The 25,947-nt window shown below is 45.0% G+C and overlaps 2 protein-coding genes across 2 annotated transcripts in view; one reads left to right on the plus strand and one right to left on the minus strand.

Annotated features, from left to right (window-relative positions):
- Positions 1-8,373, minus strand: part of fhl3a (four and a half LIM domains 3a) — a 28,191-nt gene extending 19,818 nt beyond the window's left edge. The window contains exon 1 of the mRNA XM_062399514.1: positions 8,211-8,373. The gene's annotated coding sequence lies outside the window, so the exon portion shown is untranslated. The remainder of the gene's footprint in view (positions 1-8,210) is intronic.
- Positions 8,374-14,962: 6,589 nt separating this feature from the next.
- utp11 (UTP11 small subunit processome component) lies at positions 14,963-17,099 on the plus strand. Its single transcript, XM_062399517.1, has 8 exons — positions 14,963-15,184; positions 15,353-15,414; positions 15,495-15,597; positions 15,736-15,855; positions 16,223-16,316; positions 16,427-16,557; positions 16,674-16,784; positions 16,884-17,099. Exons 1-8 carry the CDS (start codon positions 15,125-15,127, stop codon positions 16,965-16,967), a joined length of 765 nt encoding a protein of 254 aa, XP_062255501.1. The 5' UTR covers positions 14,963-15,124; the 3' UTR covers positions 16,968-17,099.
- Positions 17,100-25,947: the final 8,848 nt, after the last annotated feature.

The following is a 25,947-nucleotide window of genomic DNA, read 5'->3' on the forward strand; positions in this document are numbered from 1 at the left end:
TGCATTTGCGTCAACAACGATTTGGCACCTACGTGTAAATTGGACGGCGGAGATGTGCTACATTTTCAATTTGCTGTTGCTAATGGGAGCAGGCACCATCCAGCACCATTTGGCTGAATGCCTGTGACACATATACGCTTCATCAAGCTGCCAGTGGTAACGTGCGGTCTGTATCTGCCCCATCATTCCTCCACCCTCAGAGAGATTACGTCATTTCTGCAGAGAACCAAGACAAAGCTGTGTGTGAACTGAAAGTCGACTCCTGACAGAGAACGGACTGCCTGATGTCCGGGTGTTTCTTTTAGTGAAGGCCGGATGAAAGAAAGAGGCTTCCATTAACACAAAACCAAGGCTTGAGCTGCCATTGATGACTGATGCGTCCGGACATTGGCATAAACCACGACAGGGAAAAAAGCAACAACAACTTTAACGCAACTCTCTAATTAAAGACCTGAGGATGTGCAGGAGATCGTTGATAATGCTTCACTTAACGTTGTTTATTAAGATTAAGATTAAGATGCATTTATTCGTCCCAAACACATGCACAGACATGCAAAGGCACACTCATGCAGGTAGGGAAATTTAACCTCTGCTTTTGACCCATCTGGTGCAGGACACACAGAGCAGTGAGCGACCATGTACGGCGCCCAGGGAGCAGATGTTGGGGGAGTAAGGTGCCTTGCTCAGGGGCACTAGACAGGGTAGGGAGAATCCTCTTGGATTTCTGGACAGATCAATCCAGGTTCGTCTTTTGTTGTCTCTCCGTGGAGTCGAACCAGAGACGAACCAGAGACCTTTTCTACCATAGTCCAAATTTCTGCCACTAGACCACCGCCTCTCACTTCATATTTATCATATTTACATTTATATATATGGGTTCATGCAGCTAAACGCATGCACACTCTCAGGTACCGAAACGTAGCATTGTTTTTGTTTTTCGGGCCCCAGCTCAACTGGAGGTCTGTGAATCATTTGCTGATTGTGTTGAATGTTAATGCTCTGAACTCCCTCTGGAAGGAGTTACGTTCGATTACCACAAACATCCTGAGCTCGATATGATGTCCAGCTGTCAAACAAAGCCGTCCTTCACTGATGTGCTCTCACTTCACAAACACCTTTAATTACACAAGGTGAAAAAGAGCTGACGACGGATGCTTCGGGGGAGTCACGGCATGTTCTCTCTCTTGTGTACATTTGTTGTGGTAAGGTTAAAGCCTTGTTGGAATTTCTGCGTACTGATGCACACTTTTTCCGAGATGGAAAGCCGGTACACCCTGAATAAACGATATACAGCAGCGACTTGCATTTATCGTCAATTACGGCTTTCTGTGGCAGCCCGTTGACAGATGTGGCCCACGGGCAATAGTGGTGCACCCAGGCCACTCCTCTCTCCATCTCATCCTTTCATTCCTTCACTTAACTCCCCTCGCCAAGAAATCCAGTTAGCTGTGTTACTCATCTTGGCTGTAAATTACCCTGATCTTCTCATCGAGGAGCTGACGACCTTTTATAGCCACACCAAGGACACTTTCTGCCATTTATGGCTTTTCCAAGGCCCCATATGAGACGAGGGCCGGTCAGGATCCCATGAAGGTGAGATGAGACAGAGAAGCAGAGGAGGCCAAAAAATGTGCTGCTCCCATCCAGTGCAACTTTGACAGCTCTACAAATGAGTGCCAGCATGTGCCCGGGCAGTGCCAGGTGCACACTTCTCTGTGTATTTAGAAAAAAGGGCACAATTGTTGTACACAGTTCAATTTACAGACTATTGAGTGACATAAATACACACCTCCGCGAACGCAGCAGGTCTGGCTTGTCTCAGCCTGTCTCCTCTGTGGAGACTATTGTCTCTACAACAGAGCTGAAGAGACTAAAGTGTGAGGGTGAGATAAAGTTGCGTGTGTGTGTGTGTCTGCCTGTAAATACTAGCGAGCAACAAACAATGAGAGAGAGCGAGAGAGAGAGAGAGGTTGGAGAGAGATGGTGTATAACATTCTGGTTAAGGAGTCACATTCTTGATCGCTCGCTGGTTTCATCAAGCAGAGCAAGCATGTTCACAGTGTTTACATCCAGAGGGTGTGAGGGGGGGGGGGATGCTCTCACTCACAGCTGCACTTCAAATAAACACTCATGTTTTTATCAGAGAGGAGATAACACACATCGGATCTGAACAAGCAACAGCGATTCGTGCGGTCCAATATTTCACGTCCTTCTGGTTTGTCCCCCCCGAGACGGTTGCGAAACAAACACCGAGAGAACACTTGTGCGCATCCGAACAGAAGAGTACACACACACACTGTACGTGCCAACACACCTTGCCATCCACACACCCACACTCTCATGACTCTCACTTCCTCCCGGCATGAGGTCACAGTCTGGGTTCATTCCTTGCAGATGTGGGGAGACAGCAGCCATTAAGTGTTTGGGAAGCAATCAGCTCTAATGCAGTTGGAATTGTGGCAAACTAGAGTTACTCGCTATATAAAGGTGGGGATACGGTTGTGGTGCGTGGTGAAACAAACAGCTCACGTATAAACTGCAGAGGTTTAATTACCCCTTCAAGACATCTGTTATGGGAACAGCGTCCTCCTGGCATGTTGTTGTGGAGAAATACTTTGTTAATGGCCCTCTCTCTCTCTCTCTCTCTCCCTCTCTCTCTCTTCGGGGTCCACAGCGTTTTCGAAAGGTGACATTTTGAGCCCCAGGCTTTGTTGCCCTGTTTGAGGCCTGCTGGTTATCACTGTGTGGTTAAGGGCTGCGTGCCACATGCTCCCAAATTATTGCCCAATTAAGCCAGTGTGCAAGTACATCCAATGGGAAGGATGACGACATTGCTGCTCCCACAGAAATAAAACAGATGATAGATGGCTGCTGTTAGATTACTGCACACTCACGCATACTCGGGGTAATTTACTCAGTTCTCAGGGTTTTATTCTCAGATATCACAAAGGGCAGGGGAGGGAGGGAGCCAGCGTTCGAACATTTGGAATTAAACTCTGAACACGAGCCATTTTCAGACTTGACCTGCTGGTAAAATCCAGAGAATTGGCCACGGAGTTTACATGCAGTTTGGCTTTCCCACACTGCAGCAGACAGGAAGTGACGTATTAACTCTGTTGCGGAGGTCATGTGTTTTTCTGTGATTTAACAAACACACACATCAACCTCTCTTTGATTTCTACAGACATTATTTGAGCAGGCCAGGCAGAAACACAGAGTTCAGTGCATGTCTGAAAGCAGCTAAAGTCTAAAATAAGGAAAAGCAAACCTCCGACAGAAGCCCTGATAATTACAGGTCAGTGGCCCAGTGATATCCTCAAAAACAAGTTTACTTTATGATCCCAGATATGAAGATGTTATGTAAGGAGTCAGGGACTTGGCTTGTTGCTTTGTCATCTTCACGCAGCAGAAATCGATCAGTGTGGAATAACAACTCTCGACCTCGTGCACTGGAGAAACTCTCCTCACCCGACATTCTTCTCCTCTAGTGTCTCCATTAACCATGGGTTATCCTATGATTTAGCCATTAGCCACAGCTCTACATAACCATTGCTTATACGAATTTATGATACACATCACATTACCAGTTGTATAAAAACCACTGCAATTTGTCCGCAGACTTTAGACGTGTACTTTCCTCTCAGTTCTCCCGCTTCATATAACTTGCATAGTTGGTTTTAAAGGTCGGTTTGCTGACAACATACCAGCCGTCATTCTTATTAATGGACTTTAGTGACATTTCTTTCCTGTGTATAGATTTCCCATGATAACATCCTTCCTTGGTGCCAATGCACTGAGCAAATGTTCTCGATCCGTTTGCACACTTCTTGGAAATGAATATTTAAACCCGCGGCAGGGGTGGTGGACGTTACCAGGAAACACAGACAGGTTTATCAGGCTCGGCTCAGGATGGAGGAGTCGGTAACAGCTTCACGGTTTCCATCACATTCCTCTCATCGAGTCCTGTGTGACATCTGTGCCACACACTTGTGTTGGAGCATGACTCTGCCCTCGTCCCTTCAGGCGAAGGGTGCAGGGGAACAAACACGCCTTGACTCATGTGTATCCTCTGCACAAGTTCACGACATGACAGAATGTGATGATGCAGCAGTGACTCGACAGGACCCCTGCCCCCCCCCAACAACATCTGGTTCATGTGAGAGAAGGTAGAAGGGGCCCAAACTACCTAATGAACTCATTGTCAATAATCCAGCATTAAACGCAACGGCGAGCTGAGGCTAGAGTGAGCAGACCAGGTGAAAGTGGAGGTACAGGTGTGTGTGAAGCTAAAGCAACGTCATCTTCTTCCAGAGCCTATAATCGGTTTGTATTAAACTAATAGCTCTGTAGTTACGGGGAATCCGGGACTCTGTGCTAACAATTTGGTGTTTCCTTTGAAAACAGCGTTTCCTTTGAGAGCGGCAGGTAAGTGTTAGTTGAAGACCTGTAATTGTATCCCCGGAGGAATGTAATTACCCCATTAGCACCGAGTCTGTTAGCTTGTGCACTCCTTAGCTGCCTATATAAAGTTTATATTGTCTTTAAATAAAATGTCACATGGAGCGAACACAGTGTGGCAGCGAGTGTAAAGAACGAGAGGAGAGAGGGAACGAGTGGAGCGAGGGAACGAGAGCGAGGCGGGATGACTGGGTTTTTAAATGGGGGGGGGGCTTTACCTCCCACGGGGGCCCTGGTTGAGAGGATCAAGTTTCAGACGTTTACCAACAAAGCATCCACGGAGGAAGTCTAGCACCCCTCACAATAACACCGCAGCACCTGGTCGTCACTGTGGAGGAAACCTGAGGTCACTTCCCCCCCGCTCTGGGAATGCAGACACAGTCCTGCTGCCAGCCACGTGCCCCCCCCGACCTACCAAAGGGAAGATTGACGATGGGCAGACCGATGGAGGACGATAAACGGCTGAAACCGAACAATTTCTTACGTTCTGACACTCACTCGGTTCAAAGAGGGGTTTCCCTTTTGTGGAAATGTGTGCAAATGTTTTAATCCGTCCGAATAGCTAAGAAACAGATTTGGTTGCATTTTTAGATTCTTCTTGGAGACACACTAGTCTCTGAGCCCATCGGCTGTCATCTGCCAATTAACTAGCATCTGAGGCAACGGCCAGTACTTCAAGGCTTCCGCCGGACAAGGGACATATACAGCAAAGCTTTTTGTAGACTGTATCTGAGTTCAGACAACATTTCGGCTCATCTTTATTATAAACAGCTTTCTGCAAATGAAAAAGGCCTCCCTTGCTCTCCCCCCTTGTTTACCTCCAGGCACACCAAAGCCTGCTCGAACGTGATTGGTCAAACTAGAAACTGACACCAGAAGTCTTCCGGTCCTCTGCACATTTACATGCAGAATCTTTTCATACAGATTAGATCCACATTCATAAACACCATGAAAGCTCTAGAGGAACGATTATACTACAAGAAGTGGCGATTAAGGTCACGCCTCTTATTTTGTTGAATTTGACAACACATGCTGCGTCCAAATGTGTTTAAACAAGCAGCTGAAGCAATAGATCCTGAAGTCATCGTTGAGAAGTCAGCATGAAATCACTGCGCCTAAATGAAGCTTCCCACAGAACGTGACGGAGCATAAGGCAAACTGTGTCCAAAGAGGAAGCGACAGCTGCATAATGTTGAATGAAAACTTCTTAGAGCACAACACAAATCTAAGTTCTGCTCCACAACCACCTGCAACCACTTGACCGCCAATTCTCCATCATTATCATTGACCGGGGTTCAAGCGATGCCAACCCATGAAACCAGCCACAACCGGTCCAAGTCATTTAGATGCCGTCCTGTAGTTTGGACCTGGCCGGGGTCCAACCACCACTGAGCCCTCTGAAGAATGTGACCATGGTCAATGAGACAGGGAGGGAGGGAGGACAAGGAAGAAAGCAAACAAATACAGTATACAGCCCGTGGGCTTTGTTGAGACCATCTTCCAAGACGCTAAATGGGCCAGAGTGAATGACAGGCTTTTGGCTGATGGAGGATTATTTCTTGTGCTGCGACAAAACAGTTTGTGTTAAAGAAAATAACCTGTCAGAGGGTGACAGCACGGCAGGAAGCCTCAGAGACCCAATTCCTCCGAGGTTTCACTTTTGTAGGAACAGACAGAAATAGGTGCGGAGTGAATTTTACTGTTTCCCTTCACTGCAAATTGTTCAAGACATGAACCAGGCAGGTTAAAGAAGCAAGCATGTTTAGAAAAACTTGTTCTTATCAGTCAATATATCAATAATCATCACAATAAATGTAAAATTATGATTTATTTTGAGTTTTAAGACCTGATTTGCTCCTGAGTGAATGTTGAAGAAACAAGACATTTTTGTAAAGGACAAAACTTTCTAAACATTTAAAGCAATTTGTTATTAAATTACAATAATTGGTTTTATATCACACATTTTCAGTCCCGCTTCAGTTATAGTTACAGTTTAAGCTGCACTATCAAAGGAGTCACTCACAACTTGCTTTCACACAGGCCCGTCAACCTTGGACCTATTCATCACCTACAGAAGCTGGAGGTGGGAACACAAATGTCTGACTCACTGGGAATGTGAGAAGAGATAACGTAACCGTGACAGCCAGTGGGTGTGTTTGATTTCTGTGATGCAACTGGTGGAAAACCAGCGGATTAGAAACCATCAGAAGGTGAAGAAGGGTTATTTACACGAAGACGCTAATGAGCACGTCTAAATGGAGGGATGAGGAGATTCAGGGACTCGGTGAGGGCCAAAGCAGAAATCATAAGACCTGAGGCATGTTGTATATGAGGTAAACACAACACTTTCTGCATCATTTTCCTGCACGCTGTAGCCTGGATCCAGCCCTTGTCTAAACCAAACTGATTATTTCCAGTGGTGTTGGGAGATGAATGTCCTTGAATGACAATATACAGTCTTAAAAAGCAAAGTAAACACTCTCCGTCTCAATAAAGGTCCTGGAACTAGAACCAAGGCAAACATGGCAGACTCACAGTGAGCTGTAGGGAAAGCAACAACTTAATTGTCCAAAAGAACAACAGGTGACACATTCCAAAGAGAACATGTATGATCTTGAGCTCAAGACAACACCATTTCTAATTTTCCCACCGTTCCCACAGCGGCCACGATGACGCAACAGGTGAGACACCTAACAACCGCCACGAGGATGACGCCACAACTTCTACTACGCACGGTGATGTGATGACTGACACCCGAGGCCAAAACACCAAGAGGATCCGACTTCCTGCTGCCAGAGAAAAGACCAGTTTGGCCCGAGGGTCTTTGCTCTCACATACACACACACATACACATACACACAGATACACACACACTGCTCAGCTGGGAGCGTCTGTGACACAACTGCTGTTCTGTAATCCTTCCTCCACAGTTCAGTGGGTCACACAACCCAATACAGTCTGTCTGTGTGTGTGTGTGTGTGTGTGTGTGTGTGTGTGTGTGTGTGTGTGTGTGTGTGTGTGTGTGTGTGTGTGTGTGTGTGTGCATGAAAACAACAGAGGGACATGAGTGCAGGTGTGAGATTGTGATTAAGAGAGAAAAAAACATGTGAAAAGGAAAAGCAGAATAAACACAGTCAGACAGAGTGTGCCCCCCCCCCCCCCACCCCCCCTTTGTCACAGGAAGTGGTTCCTCTTTTTGTCAGGGTTCGATTCCCGTCCTCTCCAGGCAGTGTGTTTAACTAAGGTGTGAAGTATTGAAGCTTTTCTTATCGTCAAGCCCACGCCTGCTGTCATATTTACACTCAGGAGATGAACGGCATAAAGTCACCAAATGAAAAGTGTAACTACTTTTTTTTAAATCATAATTTATTCTGCAATTATCTGGAATATGGCTTCTTCTTCTAAAAATGCAAAGGACCCCCTCTGAATAGAATCAAATAGGTTTCAACATTAATTGTTTGTTTTTAAACTGTCATTTCAACTGATTACACATTCAAACTGTTTCTCTATGTCTCATCTATTATCACAACGTTTGAAGTTAACACTATGTCATTCATTCTCCTTTTGAAAACCTCTCTCTCCTCATCTCTCTGAAGCTGGGAATGACATTAAGGATAAACTTACACCTATCGGTCTTTTCTCATTGTTTCCGAGGCTCCACTGAGGCAGAGGGGGGGGGGGGGGGGGGGGGTGGTGAAACCCCGAACACGTAAAAAGTCCAGATACACAGAGAGATAAAGAAAAAGTCCTACCAGGGGGAGCAGAGCAGACTGAAGTGAGGAGACACCTTGGTGCCAGTTGTCAGTGAGACGCTTTCCTCCTCCTCGGATCAGCTCAGCTCGTTTAACCCCGACGGATCCAGGAGCGTCTTCTCACCGCCGCACAAACTTTTTTCTGTTTCTTCTGACTGGAGCTCTGCGGTGAGGAGGGATGCAGCCTGCCGGCTACTTTTGTCCTACTACTGAGGAAGTTACTGGTGAGTCACAAGATCCCGCCCCCCTCCGGAAAAAAACACATCCCTCCCTCTTTCCTTCTCTCCCTACATCTCTCCTTCCTTCTCTCTCTCTCTCTCTCGCTCTCTCTCTCCCTCTCTATCTCTCTCTCTTCTCACCAGTGACTTCAAACGATTCATACATTAGTGGCAGCAGGGTCCTGATCAGCTGTAGAGTCAAAGTGTTTTAATTTACTTAAGTGTTAAAGGTGAACATTGGTTTACAGGCCAAACTTGTTTTCCCATATAAGTTCAGAGTAAGGACGTTTGTTGATGGTTAAGAACAGAAAATGTCGCACCTTTATAAACCCTATAAGTCAAATTGTGATTTAAGAATATGGGCAGTACAAATCTAACTCGATTCATTGATCGATTGAGTTTAGTCCATTTCTTTGCTTCTTTGAGCTCTTATTATGGAAATTTCAACTGATTAATAAATCAGTCAATCAATCAACCATCTGAAAATTCGGCTCTAAACTGAATGTAGATCAGTTCATAACTTTTGAGTAATCCTGCCGAAAGACAGACAAAAACAAGGGCTAAACCTAACCATGTAGGAGAGGTAACTCAGAAGTTTAATATATTCTATGACACAATTAACAGAGTTTCACTTTTGAAACTTTTCCCCGTTTGTTGCAAGTTTCTATGAACAAAATCGATTTCAAAATAATGCTCATTTCCTAACTTACAGCTGAATTAAAATGGTGACAATTGTGCAATAATTTTGCTTTTACAATTATTACATAAGGGAGTTTCTCCTCTGAATCAGTGTGAGGTCATGTAAGATCTATAAATACAAATTAGGCTGTAGGGCAGACTTTCAACTTTACTACCATTGAAAGGCAGTAAAATGTTAAAAACTAATAATAGGTCTTGTTGGGTGAGGGTTGGGTCAAATAAATATCAGCTCCAGACAGGCCTGGGTCATGTGGCTAAAGATGATATCAGATAAAACTGTTCATACCAGCAGATATCAATAATTTAGCAGGACAGATATCCCCCTGTTATACAACATTTTGCCATTGAAGTTTCTGTTGGGTTCTAATGGGGGGTTATATGTAAATGTATGAGCATTGCATTGGTGGAATTATACTTTGCTCTAAATTTCCCTTTGTAGATTATCCTTGGACGGCCCTGACGTTACCAAACTGGGTAAAGACCAACACAGCTGTCAAATTTCAATTCCCTGTTTTACAGTGCGGCTCCTTTCTCCCAGTCTAATGTTTCACTTCTGTCATGACTCAACAAGTGGGCGCCACACATCGCCCTGAACGCAGCCGGCTGCTGTGTCGTCACACGGAGAAGGAACCTTGAATCTGATCACTTGAGTCACTGCTGTTAATCAGTACATTTGGACACAGTACTGTTGACAGAGGTGCCACCCTGTGTGATAAGTGGCCTTGCTTTGGTGTGGTCTGGGTTTCCAGTCCTATCTGCCGTGACTCAAGCAGACTTATGGTAGAGTGTGACTCATGTGATATGAAACACTGTGTTGTTCTTTCCATGAATATTACCAAAGTTCAGCGTTTCCCAAAATCTCAAAATGAAACCAAATCTGTCACGGAACAATTAAAGACGTTTATTGAAATGTTTGGTGAAGCGTTCACTTCCTGTTCCCTCGTCTGCTTTGGAGCCGATCGATCCAGGACCTGATTAGCAAAGATTAGTACAAAGACTTGAAAGAAGGCTCAACAGCTAAACTAGCTATGTCTAAAAGTACAAAAAATCTAAGTATGAGCTCAGTACTTAACGAATATGTCACATTTGTTTAATCTAGTGCATTAAAACTAGGTACCACGAACGCTGGTCCCTGGTTCCAGTCTTTACGCTTGGCTAAGCTAACCGGCTGCTAGCTCAGCTACATGTTCAACACAAAGAAACGAGAGTGGTGTTTGAAAAATATTACCTGAAACTATTCCTTCCCAGAGTTGTGTACGAAGGATAGAAATTAGTATTCACTCTTCATGGCGTAGTGTGTTTATACAGTAAACCAGGGGTCTTCAACGTTTTTCAGGCCAAGGACCCCCAAACTGCTGAAGAGATGGAGCAGGGACCCCCTACTATATATATGGTATAAAATTGTGTTTTATATTAAACTGGGCCTAGTGCCATATATAAACATAGCTACCCTGTTATTGTGCATTCAATACTAAACTATTCAAATATAACACAGGTTCATGTATTCATGTTTTTAATTTAAACATGTGCAAGGTAGAGGGTGGCCATGCCGCTGCCATTTATAAACGCCATACAACACTGAGCTATTAAAGTAATTCACAGATTCATGTTTTTATTTTAAACATACATGTAGAAGAGACAGTGAATCCTCAAGCCATCTGTGGATGGCACACACACTCCCACATTAGTTAGATGTCGGACCCTGATGGGTATCACACAACTAATCTAACCTTGGACGGATGGAGGTTGTCAGGCAGAGGTCAAATCAGGTTCTCAATATGCGGGATGCATGTTAATGTGTATTTAAAGACATCTAAATTTGTGGGGAAATAATTGGTTTGAAAATAAATCAAAAATTATAAAAAATGTAAAAAATTGACTAATCAACCAAACATTTCGCGACCCCCCCCCCCCTGTAGTACCTCCCCAGACCCCCTGTTGAAGACCTAAACTATATGTCTGATTTCTGCTCCTCAGCCAGGTTACTTATGTTTATACACTCATCCACATTTCTGCAATGTATTCATGCAACACCCTGCTACACGGAAACAAATACAAATTAGAGATACAATGTCTTCAATATTCATTTTATTTCAAAATTATTCAAAAAGCTCAGATTGGAAACAAAACTTTTAAAGTTTTAAAAGTGAAACGTTGTCTGCCTGATGATCCATCAAACACATATAGTAGATAAGATTACGTCCTGTCCGACCCCTCTGTTTCCCACAACTCCATAATTATAAATTCAAATTATACACTCTGAGGCGTGGTCCCGTCGGAGTGCTTTCAACAAATTAGAGGACAGAAGCCTCTCAATTCATCATGGGAGACGTGGCCTGATGACTGGCATGCTGTTCAAAGGTGTTTTTAGGTTTTACATGAAACGTCTCTCTGTCTTCCTTTGGAAAAACAAGTTTAAAGATAGCGGGGGTTAACCGGGTTATCAGCTCAAAGCGTGAGTCCGTCGGAATGGAAACTGTAAAAAACACTGTCATGCTCCGTTAAATGAAATTTAGAATCGTGCTGGAAACCTTGACGTGTTTTCTTGGAGCGAGTGTGTGGATGTGGTTTGGAAACACCTGAGTGAGATTAGCTCTAATGGGCGTCGTGACACTGAGCAGCCGACCAATGAAGCAATTACAATATTAAAAGTCCCAATTTAACTGTTGTGTATGACCTCTAACAGTAAGACTCTGTGTTCTCCACATACGTAATGGTGAGTGGAATTTGTGTCGTGTTTTGCGATTGTATAATTTTTAAGATCCAGGATATCAAGACACCATCAACTGTAAGAACCCTTTGATGATGTCTGGCGATAAGAGCTTTTTAACTGTGCACTTGAGGTATATTGAGCCTCATCTGAAAGCTGCCACTTCTCTCCACTTCACTGTCCAGGGTATTAAACCGGCCACGCGACCGTATACACTCTCAAAACTCAAGCAGGGAAAATAAGCAACGCACACTGGCACTTAATTACAGACATTTTCTTTTTTAGTTTTACAAGAGTTCTGTGGTTCTGGTCACGATGGTGAGAATCCCACCCAGGAGAGCACCTATTGTCACAGCTGGGAACCAGGCACCACGAAGCAGAGGGGGGATGTTAGGAGGTGACCAGCGGTGGAAAACGTATTAAATACAGCATTCTATGTGAGAGCAGCAGGGAGATGGACCTCAAACCATATCAGAGGACGAATGCTCGAGACAAGTCATGTGATCGTTGACTTTTAGAGCTGTTTCTCTAACACAGAGACGGCCATGTTTTATATCTGATGTGCTGTATGTTCATCTCGCCCGTTGTTTACTGTTAGATTGTTGTACTGTTTTGTGTTTTACATTTGTCCTGTCCAAGAGACGACAGATGAAAAGAGTTGTGTAGCTAACTCTGGCTCAACAGCTGTTCTGTGCACGGCTACTGATACCTAAACTAAACTGGACTAAGGTCAAACTAAACTATCCATAGAACATCCATCTAATATTTATTTCACCTATTCAAAAATGTAGTGGAATAAAAGTAAAAATCCACAGGAAAACTTAAGTAACTCAAGTAGAAGTACCTCAAACTTTAACCCAAAGTACAACATATACGTGCAGACATTCCTCACCGTTTCACCACAGCCAGTAATGACTAAACAGTCTGACATCTGAATCTATCTGCTGTTGTTTTTTAAATCCCTTATATAAAGTTTAGGGGATGCAGCTAAATAATCACACAGGAGGAAGGTCTGGCTCCTGCATTTTTGGACAGGGCTGGTCTGGCGGCTGGCTGCAGACGAGGACCAACCATGGTCAGAGGAGACATACCAAAGCCCTGAGCTCAGCCCGAGTGCCGCAGTCTTACAACATGTCAGCAGTGTTATTTTTACGGGGTCATATTAGAAAACCAAACGGCTCTGCATCTGTCCCACAAGGGCATTCCTCCATTGCTGACCCTGGACAAACCCACAACCTCTTGTCCTTCTGCTCTTGCATCAGCTTGTTACGCGCCCCGGATCTCCGAAGTAGTGTTTACCCCCCCGCCGTGGCACCAGGCATTTCACTTGTAATGATAAACACTGGCATGAATTAAACAGCACGCAGCCCAGTAAGTCGGAACGCAGACGTTTAACCCATCAACCCGGAATCAAGCCGCCGACAGTGTTTGCCTAGTAAAACACAAGTTAGTGTGGTGGGGGGACCAGTCGGGCCTTGGGCTGAAACCTTCGCAGGAATCGGGGTCATTAGCCATCAGACTGATAAACAAGCCAGTGACATAATGTGGAAACACTGATCCCATTCATGGGTCTCATCACCCGCAAAGCATTCTGCATGCCGGGCAAATCTCACACATATAAAACAAATTCCTTGCGGTAGCAGCGGGGATAGCGAGGTGCCACGGGGGGGGGGAAAGATGGCTGTTCAGTATGGAATAGAACTCTCTGTCCTGCTGGCTTCTTCTCACATCCACAAAGAGCGCGGAGTCTGGGCGAGATTAAGGGACTGCTTGTCCCCCCCCCCCATCGTCCAGGTTCCTGTAGTACTGTACTTTGTTTGTCTCCTTTCCTTCTTTATTGTCTGTGACATACAAACAACAGAAATATTTGAGTTCAAATTACATGATTGCTTTATATTTCCTCTCTGAGTTTGTGTTTGTGTGTGTCTGTGTGTCTGTGTGTGTGTGTGTGTTTTCTAAGAGGTCTATTGGACACAAATCAAAACAGGGTCTGGAACCTGAGCGGAAGTGTGCAGTAAATGTCCAAGTTGTCGAATCATAAACTTGTTACCAATTAGTGTTAAGTGTGCACTCTGGCTAAACAGAGGGCCTCATTAAAAAGAGCAGAACGATTTGGTGTGTGCACTGTGGTCTTGGATATTTGAAGCCAAATGTCTTTGAACTGAAATGACGTGAAGTTATTAGATCAAAAACACTGTTAAGGAAAGTGGGTCGATTAACTTGTTCAATTGTTATTGTAATGTTCATCCATGCAGGGTTATAGTAGTTTCTAAATGATTCACTAACATAACACCAGTGATAGAACACATGTAATGATCCTTTACTCAAGTAAATATGGCCTATAACAGTATAAACACATTTTATTACATGTAATGCTTGTGCGTGCACTTACAGTCCTATGGTTATTCAGCAGGTTGGCTCCTGTGTGTGTTATTTGTGGATTAACATGACTAATGCATGACATTATGAGGTTTAAAGTAGTGAAGGGCAATTTCGTCTACTACTTTGCACTTTGTTGAACTGACAACGAGTCAATTCAACAGCAGTATACTTAGACTTTAAGTGTTTTATCATTCCTTTGAATGTTTTTTAGATTCAAATCTTAATCTGCTAAATAAATAGAAACCTACAGTTGTTAAATAAATACAGAGCAGTAAAAGTGCGTATTCCTCTGTGAAATATCTGTAGAAGTAAAAAACAACACGATGAAACGTATATATTGTTTGCTCGATACCTAAGTTCAGTTCTGTACTTTACATACAAAACACAACTTTTTATTTAATTTGCCACCTCTGCATTTATAGTTTTACTGTGACTCCACTCTCAATGCTCTCGTAGATCTGTTTGTGTGGAAAGTGCTATGTACATTACAAACATCTCAATTTTTTGTTATCTATCCAGCAGCGCCCCCTGGTGTGTTTTGGCGACTTTACATCCCGCAGCATAAAATTCAAAGCAATTTCATTTGATTGAAAAATGACTCATTATTCTTCAGTTTGAAATGAAAAACTAATAATGAAATATTCTAATAATATTTCAAACCGGACTCATTCATTTTTGTGACGATTTCAGTTTGAGTCGAATCTGCGGAACGGAAATGAAAATCAACTGTGAGCCCCGGACAGGAAGCCACGTGTCTCAGGCGCCGGGGAAGCAGCAGCAGCAGCAGCAGCAGGTCCGAGTTGTGTCTCTGTGTGTTTGTGTCTTTTTAAAACACACAAAGTCACGTTTATCTGCTCGGACTGAAACTTCCCTCGTTGTGAAGCTCGGGGACATTTCTTCCAAACATGTCTTCGTTCAGGAAGGCGCTGAAATCCCGACAGAGGAACCACCATGAAAGATCTCAGGTGAGCGCCTCACTGTGTTCTTAGCGTTAGCCACATGCTACTGGTCCATTCTAAAACATGTCAACAGATTGTAAGCAGGCAGATACACGTTGGGATCCGGGGTGCATCAATGAAAACTGTCCTGGTTGTTTAACACGTGTCTGACATGAAGCATCTCTGTTCCACCAGCCGGTGGCCAGGAAGCACCTGGGTCTCCTGGAGAAGAAGAAGGACTACAAGCTCCGTGCAGAGTGAGTTCTCCCACAGATCAGGATGGGTTCTAGATCTGCCCCGTGTGTTTTGAGTGGTAAACATTGTGTTTGTGTTGCAGTGACTACCGCAAAAAGAAAATCACGATCTCTGCTCTGCGGAAGAAAGCTCTGGAGAAGAACCCGGACGAGTTCTACTTTAACATGATCAACTCAAAGCTGCAGGTGAGATCAGAGCCAAGATCACAGCGACAAGATTTGAATCATTGTCGAACACCAATTCTAACACAATACACACACCCTCTGTCTCTGTATATTACACTGGGTTTGGGTTTATAATGTGTAATCCTTGTTGTGTGGCAGGATGGAGTTCACGTAGCCACAAAAGCCACGGGCGAGGTGGAGGTGACAGAGGAGCAGAAGAAAATGATGAGGACGCAGGACATCCGATATGTGGAGATGAAGAGGGTTGCAGAGGTTAAGGTGAGTCAATTTTTTCCGCAGCAGAGGATCATGCACAAAACCAAGTTATTTTTAAATCTGGAACAAAATAAATCATACATTATGGTCACAACAACAACAACTTTCCAAGCTGCAGTCACTTTATTTAGAAAAACTAACTCCATGACATAGTTTGTCCACCAGAGAGCACCGGCTAGTTTATGTTGTACCTGTAAACTGCCCTCTTTAATATTTCATATTCTCTAAAAACAAAGTGATTTCCATTAATGTTTTTCTTTATGTCTCTGGTTTACATTCAAATGGATTGATATCAGAATCGGCCTATGAAACATTAGAAATTACAGATGTGTGTTTTATTCTTTCATAATCTTTTATCATTTGCCTTCAGAAAATCGAGAGGATGAAAGCAGAGCTCCACCTCCTGGACGCAGACAGCAAACAGAAAAACCATCACACATTTTTTGTGGATTCCAAGAAGGAAGGTAATTAAAAAATATATCTATGATAGATAATGTATTGATAATGGCTTCATCCTCACGTGTTGCCACAGGTTTCGAGGTCACAGAGTTTAACGTTTGTATTTTTTCCTCAGTGAAGTCGTTTAACCTGGCCACCCACCTCAACACTGTTCCTGGGCTGGTGGACCGGGTGTACAACAGGCCCACTCTGGAGACCCTGGAGACCAAGAGCGTCCACGGACCTTCAAAGAATAGCGTTGTGCAGGTCTGTGTTTGTCATGACGGCAGATCACAAACACACACACACACACACACACAAGTCCACACGTTCATCTGCTCAATCAACCGGTGGTTCATGTTTTCTCCTTGTTGCACCTGTAGAAGTTCGCCCGGCAGAGGAAGAACCAGTATAAGATCCTTTCCCAGAGGATTGACAGAGAGAAGAAACTGTTTGTCATCAGCCAGAAGATCCAGACACGCAAGGATCTGCAGGTGAGGAGACAGAGATGGTTCCTCATTACAATCAATTTTTATTTATTTAATCTATTTATTATATTTAACATTATTTCTGTTATCTCCCCTGCATACCAGGATAAGACCAAAAAGGTGAAAGTGAAAAGAGAGACGACCAATTCTGCAGCTATTTACAAGTTTGAGACCAAGAGGAAACGCTGAGACGGGAATCCTCAACCTTCCTAGTGACATTTCTCCTTTTCCTCAATTCCTGCTGACCCTGTGTAATCTTGTACATATTTATCCAAACCTTTTTTAGTTTGTTACGAATAATAAATACAGGAAGAACACGCAGGTTGATGTGGTTTCTTGTCTTTTGCAGATAACTTGTGGGTTGAACACTTTTTGGCACAAAACAGTTGAGTGTGGAGTGTGGAGTTTTTTTTGCCTGTGGGGAGAGAGAGATGTAAAAACAAAACAAAGAGAAAGGGCAGTGATTTGTCAAAGAGGCCTCAGGCTGAATTTGAACTCAGGATGTGGCACACGCTCTGGCCAGCTGTTGTATTTTACTCTTAAACCAGTAGGTGGCATTAGTGTTCTTTATGACACTGGCTGAAGACACTGGAACTTGCAGTAGATAGACTAAGCCGGATTTCAAGAGTTATAGACATGACCCCCTGTTTGACATTAGAGTTAAAATTGTGGTTGTTACATTTCATATGAGTTGACATTGATGTGTTCAGTGTTTGTGTGATGTCACTAACTGGTCCCTGCTGTGGAAGGTAGTGCGCTGCAATGCTGGTGCCCAGTTTCAAACCTGATTTTAAAAGGAAAGCAACGTTTCATTTCAAAGCGAATACATGTAAGATAATGAATGTTGGACTCCATCTTCCTCATCAACATGTCACCGCAATGTGTTCGTGTGTGATTCGTTTTCATGACCCTGTGGCCAAAAGATGCAACACAATAAGTTTCATGTAAATGAGGCCAAGTATAAACTTAGATGTTTAGTCTTAACAGCTTTTATAAAAGACAAAAAATACATAAATGATATCCATCCATAATCCACTGGTTATCCTGTCGAGGCAGCTCCTATTGGGCGAGAGGCGGGGTATCATCCTCTGGGTCACCAGAGTGTCACAGGGCAAACGGAGGCACCGTTCACACCTGCAGTCCACTTAGCTCCCAATTAACCTAACCCCAACCTGCACGTGTTTGGACTGGGAGGAAGCCGGGGTACCAGAGAAAACCCATGGGGTGGACACATGTTCCTGCCAAAGTGGGGGATACGAACTGGGAACCTTCTCGCTGAGAGGTTCTAACCACTGTGCCGCCCTATATATAATATATGGACATTCATTCTCTTGGCTTAGTAAATAACCAGCTGAATATCAATCATTACCATTACATCTTATACTGTTTGTGAAATTGAATGTCATATTTTCCTGATTTTTGCCATTTGTCCCTTCCAGTATCTTAGCCCTGATAAACACGACTGCTTTTCCTTTCATATTGACATGAGGCACACAAATCCACTGTTGTGGTGGTGGCACATGCAGGAGAGCCTCTGAAGGACACACCTTTGTAGCTGCCCTTGACTTAGGATTCAGCACACACCTCTTGCAGACCCTTTTCATATGTCACAGCAGGGTACACACAGCTGCAGCTAATAAAACCAACCAGGATTTAGGTGTCAGTTAGCAAACGCTGGTAATAAGAATATTGTTAATGCTCGATCATTAGCTCACTTTAATCCAAACCACCAATTATTCATTTTACAAGCTGCATCTGTGCAGACACACACACACCTCTGTTTGAAGGCTCCCCGGAGAGAGAGAGAGCCATGAAACTGCCGTGTCACTTTATAAAGTTTCTTCTCACTGTTGTGTGTGTGATGCTCGTTCTGTCACAGATCATCAGGTAATTAACCGAGGCACTTCTCATATACATTCCAGTTCACCATGTACTGAAGCTACAGGCTGGTTTCTTCTACACAGCAGCAGAAGCAAAGAAACATTAACATCATCAATGGCTCTGTTTTGATCAGGAGTCCCAGTAACACAACCGGGACGATACCAGGACCCGGAAACTGACCCAGCTACATGGAATCCATCCATTTATGTTATTATATACTGTGCCATTTGACTTCGTCCTCACTTTCACACATCAACCAAACATGGTCCAACAATATACTAGGCTTCTAATTCCTTGTTCCTAGTCTGACTTATCAAAATACCTTCCATGGAAAAGGCCACTGAGGGTTTCATTATCCAGAGGTGTAACAACACTCACTCATTTACTTACTTTTGAGCACTTGCAGGTTGTTTTGAAACTGTTTCTCTATTATCCGATGATGCTGAATAGAAACTCTACTAAAAGGCCACTGAGGGTTTCTTCACATCTCTCAGGAGCCTGCGCCTCATCGCCTTGGTCTTGGCATAATCGGGGATCGTGCACTTGTGCTGATTTGTTTGTTAGTTGCATGTTGGAGCAAGGATTAGGTTCGATGCCCCACTGGAAGATGAACCTCTGTTTAACTGTCACTATAAGGCCACCTGTAGTTGACCCCCATGTCATTAACCCTAATCACTTGGTCAAGACTCCATATATCAGATAAAGAAAACACCTTTATGAAGAAAACAAGTCTTATTTTGCAGATTTTCTCCCTCAGCCTCTGTGCGATCATGCATGTGCATGAAGTGAGCACTAACACACCGATTGTGTGGTTACTTCCCTGAGATTATAGTGTGAAATAGACTGAAGGGCTGGCAGCCCAGCAGGGAATCATAGTGACCCAGGCTTGATTGATCACTGTGGTGGCAGCAGCTTCATAAACAGGGCCCATCCATCAGGCTCTCCTGGGAGCCACTGGATGGGGGAAGAGGGAAGAGAGGGAGCCAGGCTTAAATGTCACCAGACACAGTGAAAGGTGGAGGGGGCTGTAAGAGAGGGACCAGAGGCCTTGGCCCAAACACTGCTGACCAGAGCGGAGGTGAGCCAACAACTCGCGATGGGCCAAAACAGGAAGTGAGGCCATGGTGGTTGTTTAGATCTGAAACCAACAGCAGTTTTAACGAGGATACGTCTAAATTTTAGTAAACATACAGTATTTCAGTGAAAGTCACACACGCCCGCCTCACTGGCATTTCACTGTTCACCATTCACGTCAGAGTGGTGTTGTGAGCAATCAAAGAGCGTCCTCTGCCAGCTCTCCCTCCCTCCCTCCCCACTTCCTCACGCCCTCCTCTCGACCCCCCTGCCCTCTACGACTGCGTCACCCCGCTGAGAGAGCGTGCCTGTACCGGGACCCTCGGGCCCAGCATCCATAAGCGGAGGGGGTGGAGGTCGTGGAGGAGAGCCCAGGGGTCAAAACACTGTGTGCGCAGTTCCGGGACCCCTATCGGACTGTGCAACCCGGGCACAGACGGGCCACTGTTCCTCCTCAAGCTCGCCTTTCATTCCACCCCCCCCGGCAACGGGACTCTTGTGCCGGGGCGCAGAGGCAAGGGCTCAGGGGTGGGCAGTGGGCGACCCTCTGATTTTAAAGATATAGACAGGCCTTCCTCTATTGTCAAAAGCCTCGTAATTCATTTGACGACTCGCACAGGCCATCCTGTCCCCATCTCTAAAGTTAATGACCCTGGAGGTTCGCTCACAAACAGTCGTTTTTTGAAATGGAGGAGTTGGACGTGAAGGGTTGCGTGGTTGTCACACAGCTGCAGGGCATGACATTAACCTCCATGTGTCGGAACTGAGAGGGAAAGTGCAGCCTGGTTAAGAACCAGAACAATAAATAGAGCTTTGTTCTCTGAGTTTAGGTAATTTCAGAGTATTTTTTTGTAAGTGCTTTTGTAATAAGTTTATTTGAACATAATAGCGGTTTAAATGTTGCTCTGTATTTTTAATGAGGCAGCATGAGGCGTCAGATAGAGCAAAGTGAAACCTTGAGAAATTACTAAATGAGTTTTCTACTTGACATCAATAGCTTTATTTAATTCTCAACTATCTTTTCACACAGATATACATAGATTTGGTTTAATTTGCCAAGGTTTTGAGATTTAAAAAATGCTAAATGTATTTTTTGTGCTTTATTCAAGCAATAAAAAATTATTTATTAAACAATTTCTAAAGAGTAGAAACGGACCCAAATGTGTAACACTGTCAATGAGAACCAATGACAGTGTTCCGTCATTATCTAGAGTTGCAACAAATCTCAATCATCTACTTACTTTTGAGCACTTGCAGGTTGTTTTGAACGTGTTTCTCTATTATCAGATGATGCTGAATAGAAACCGGTCCCACGCCAACCCTAACCCTAACCCTACCACCCCCCAACCCCCACATGGCTTTAACCTGACACTCGAGCCTCGCAAAACAGGTGCTGCACCTCTACCCACCTCATTCCCCGGCACAACTCTGCTCCACTCGAGTACCCCAGAGTACAGAGCCGAGGTTAAGGATGCACTAATCGATCCTCCAATTACAGAGAGCTGGAGAGTGAGAGGTGGGGGGACGAGAGTAGAGAGACAGAGAGACAGAGAGAGGTGGCCTGGGGTTTGAGTGTTGGGAGGGTGTCTCGGAGTAGGAGGGGGTTGGGAGATGAGAGGTCGTCTTTATCTTAGGATCCCTCACTCCTTTAACTTGAAGCCGGGTGTCATGGGGCTTTTGAAGTAGTGGATAGAGAGGAGGGACAGAAAAGGGGGAGGGGGGGGGGTGGATGGCGTGCAGGCAGGGTCTCTCTCTCCATGCCAGGGGGAAGACGTCTGAAGGAAAATCTTTACGGCCTTGACAGTGCCCCTGACGTGCGTGCGTTTTTTGTGTGTTTGTGTCAGTATTTGGATATGTGTGTGTATCTTACGTGTGTCTGTGTGTGTGTGTGTGTGTATCTTATATCTGTGTGTGTGCTGGAGTTGAACGTCTGGCTCGTGCACCGAGGTGGGGATCACAGAGCCCTCTTTTTAAATTGCCGCTAATGAGCCCTGGCTGGCGAGAGGTACTCGAATTGATTAAATTTGCATGGGAGCCTAAATCATGACGGGGGGCCTCATCCCTGTGCCCCCTGCCTCTAGGTGCACACGTACACACACACACACACACACACACACACACACACACACACACACAGCACCCTTGGTACCCCCCCCTCCACATCAGACCAACAGGGGGTATCTCTCTGCAGGAGAGAGGGACAGAATATACCAGGGGGAGGGTGTGTACATGTGTGTTTGTGTGTGTGTTTGTGTGTGTTTTTGTGTGTGCATGTGTGTGTGTGTGTGTGTGTGGTGTTGAACAGGGCGTGGAGCGCACCCATCTGCCCCGGTATTACTGTCAGTCCATCATTCAGGGGAATGCCAGGCGCGCGCCTCGGGGACGTGTTCATTACGCTTTAACTACCGGATCTGTCCTTGTCTCGAAGCCTCCCCGTGTCATTGTCTGCCTGAGATTGCGTGTGTATGTGTGTGTATATTTATGCATCTGTCTGCTTGCATCACAATTGAACGCACCCAGTTCATGCGTATGCATGGGAAGGTGTTGTTCCGGAAATAAACGCACAAGATACTGTCCTGGCTTCAATACTATAGGTGTGAGTTAATAAAAGGATGATTTTCCTCTCATGTGAATCTCAGAATCTTAATCTCTACTTTTTTCCGTGGACGGGCTTCGACACATCTGTGAGTGTGTTGCTTGTCTCACAACGGTTACCTCTCCAGCTATATGATGAGGGCACAGGCGCCTAAAATAATCTCAGCAGTGAGGTGTGTGAATATGAGTGTGTGTGTGAGTGTGTGTGTGTGTGTGTGTGTGTGTGTGCGTGCTGATGGGGGGGACAGTGCTTGTGCGTGGTTAGCCTGTGTGATTGCAGTAATCAGATCAGGGTGTTAATCAGAGTTTGTTCGTCAGTGGCCTGATGAGGGGCGATGAGGGCCGCTGATTGTAATGCGATGCTTCGATCAGTCTCTCTGACGACTGCCGAGCGAAAGCGCCAAGAACATCATTATCATACCGTACACCCCCCCACACACACACTTTTGGAACGCCACAACAGAGTGTGAAAGTGTAAACAAACAAGCAGAACAGCACGCCGCTGTATACATGGAAGTATGTCACGGGGGGGGGGGGGGGGGGGAGATGCAGACTCAATTATTATTATGCAGGCTGTTTTCATTCCAGTGGACACACTGAAGCACGGTGACACAATGGGATGTATATCACTATTTAGGTGTCACCCATATTGAGTAACAGGCACGCGGGGGGGGGGGGGGGGGGGGTGCTGGGGTTAGAGGGGAGAAAAGACGAGGTTGACAGAGGGGTTGAGGGGGGGAGGATGGGGAGGTAAATGTGACCCCCTGGTTTATAGTCCTGTCTTGTTGCAGACAGGCTTGCATCACATCTTTTATTCCCTTTTTTCTATCTTTTCCTTTTTCGTGGGAGGAGAAGGGGGGGGGGGGGCAACGCTCACACTATTATGGCTGCCTCATCAGCCAAGTCCCTACAAGGGCTGATACAAATTAATTAACCTAATTAGGGGCTGTGATTGCGGGTGTGATTATAGGGGCTGGAGGGGGAGGGAGGGAGGGATGGGGCAAAGAGGAATGGTTGGGGACGGGGGGGGGGGGGGGGCGTTTCGCTGGCAGCCAGAGCCCAGGCAATGATGATGAGCCAGGAGGTGTGGGAGAAGAGCCAAAATGCTATGCATGGCTAATGAGCAACGGTAGCCAGCTCTAGCCTCCCTTCCCCCCCCCCCCCACCTCTCACTTCTCCACCTTGTGTTTACTTCAGTTTTGTTCTTTTGTGTTCTTGTTGTTTTCCACCTGAACTCTCTGAAGCTGCAGTTTTTCTTCTTCCTCGGCCCCAATTTTGGATTTGTGCATCGATCCCAGTGACGTAGGCCACAAGAACCAACCAGTGCACCTGTTGCAGTGGGAAAATGAAAGTATTTTACCACTACAATGTAGCACAGTTCCGGAAAGCCAACAACAGTCTTCTTAAATTCAATCAAACTGCACCAAATTACACCGATCGTAAATATCAGTACCATAAATATGCCTTTCTCCATAAAAGATCAAATTTTTACTCGCTGGGAAATTTGTGAGAAACAAAGCAAGTTCCTCCTCAAAAGTGTCTCATCCTTCCACCGATCTCGTGTAAATCCGTTCTGTAGTCTTAAGGCCCTCAGTGGAGCACACACCTCCACCCGAGCCCAACAGACTCATGCATGCAGTTCCCTAAATCAGCCTCTTTTTTAAAATGTAGATCCATGAAATGTTCCCTGGGAAGAACAGTGATCGATTGAAAAATGCTTCCCCAAGTTAAAAGAAAGAAATCATGGATCTGCCCCTTTGTCAGGAATCAACCCAAAGCTGAATGACTTGCATGGCCCATGTTCCACTGTTCCACCGCTCCAAGTTTCATGTAAATCTGTTAAGTGGATTTTGTGTAATCCTGCTGACAAACAAACCAACAAACAAACGGACGGGGGTGAAAACAACCTTGGCGGAGGTAATAGAAAGTCAAAGCCTCAGGCCGGTCCAGCTGCTGGACCTTCCTCCAGGTGAGTCATTGATATTCAAGACCTCTGTGGCTAAAAGCTCACAGCATCTTTTCACCATTTACAAGAGTAAAGCAGAATCCCAGCTTCAGCTGCACAGCTTTCATCTGCCCTTTCTGTCGAGGTTCTGTAGTATGAGGCTGTGCAAGGTGCAGTGCAGCGTCTGCCTATTGTTCACTTTAACTGTACTCCCCACCAGAAACAGAAACACCCTCTGGGAACGCACACCCAGTCTCTCACACACACACACACACACATGCAAGCTCACACTATTTTTCATCCTTTCGTATGCACGACCAATCGCAGATCAACACACGGATGCGCGCAGCACACTCAAACTCACACTCCCTCTCCCTCGCTCGCTCGCTCGCTCAGCCACACAGGCGCACACCAGAGGAGCAATATTTAAATCCCCTTCTATTTGTATTGGGAGCAGAACAAAGATATTTCTTGCCGGCATCAGCTATTCTAATGTTTCTAATGAGTCGGAGGAGAAGAGGAGCGGATGGGAAGCGCTTCGGTATCAGCAAATAAAAGAAACAATTAAACAAAAAGAGAAGAAACACCAGTAAAGTTCCCCAGATGTTCGGATGAGCAGTTTTGGGGGCAACACGTCCCAGTGCTCACTGATTGCAACGTCACCTCTTGAATCTTGTGGTGGTATCCGCCCCGCACTAAGCACATGGCTGGTTGTGGCATTTGCATTTCGAGGCTGTTCCTCCCTCTCACGTTCTGTTCCTGCCTCAGTGTCAGTTGCAGGGATGTGATTAGGAAGCCACTAGCAGACAGTGATAGGGAGGTGTTCATATCGCCGCTCTAATCTGCAGCCCCAGGAAAAAAGAGAAGACCCCTTCTGTTTTCTCCTCTCAAGGATTCTGCATTGCAAATGTCTGCAAGGCTCCTCTTTCTAGCTAGGGATGGATTTTAAGAAGGCCTTGTCATCACACGAAGGTTCAAAATAAAGAAAAGCACATATGACAAGCCGCTCTCATCAGTCGTCTTATATCACTAATTGTTGAAATGAAAAATGTGAAAGGGGGAAGTCACAGAGAGGAACGGCCCTTAACCCAACGGAGCATTTGAGCATTTGTTTGTTAATTTGCAGCATTTCACCAAAAATGCTGCTCAGATTTCCACGAAACTCGCTGGAAGGATGTGAAATTTGTGGGTCACGGAGGAAACCAGTGGATTTTGGTGCATATCCATATCAGGGGGTGGATCCAGGGATCTTTCTTTAACATCGTGAGATGGTGTTTTTAGAAATTTCTAGGAATTTCTCAAGTAATAATGCAGAGCTTGTATGATTAAACCAATCCGCCAGCCATGTCCACAGAGATAATATCTATGTAAATTCATTGAACGGATGCATTTTGGTGCATATCCAGATATTAATCTGGATTTTGTAAACTGAAACAATAATTCCTTTCAGCTGTATCAGAGTATGGAAATGCTTCCTGTGTGTAAAGTGAGCGGTTGCAGGAAACCTCTCTCTACATGGTATCTGATCTCAAAGCAGGTATATGCAATATGGTGATAAAGGGGCCAGGAGGTGGTTCAGCTCATAGTCTTATTTGTTATATTGCTCCAATACGAGTTTGGATCCACTCTCACACTTGTTTCCCCCCACACACACACACACTGTACGTCACCTCA

Source organism: Platichthys flesus, chromosome 11 (assembly GCF_949316205.1).
Source record: "Platichthys flesus chromosome 11, fPlaFle2.1, whole genome shotgun sequence".
NCBI lineage: Eukaryota > Metazoa > Chordata > Actinopteri > Pleuronectiformes > Pleuronectidae > Platichthys > Platichthys flesus.

Coding starts and splice junctions, on each gene's coding strand:
- utp11 (XM_062399517.1), top strand. CDS start 15,125: ATGTCTTCGTTCAGGAAGGCGCTGAAATCCCGACAGAGGAACCACCAT. Junction 15,598..15,735: donor TGATCAACTCAAAGCTGCAG/GTGAGATCAGAG, acceptor GTTGTGTGGCAG/GATGGAGTTCACGTAGCCAC. Junction 16,317..16,426: donor TGTGGATTCCAAGAAGGAAG/GTAATTAAAAAA, acceptor TTTTTTCCTCAG/TGAAGTCGTTTAACCTGGCC.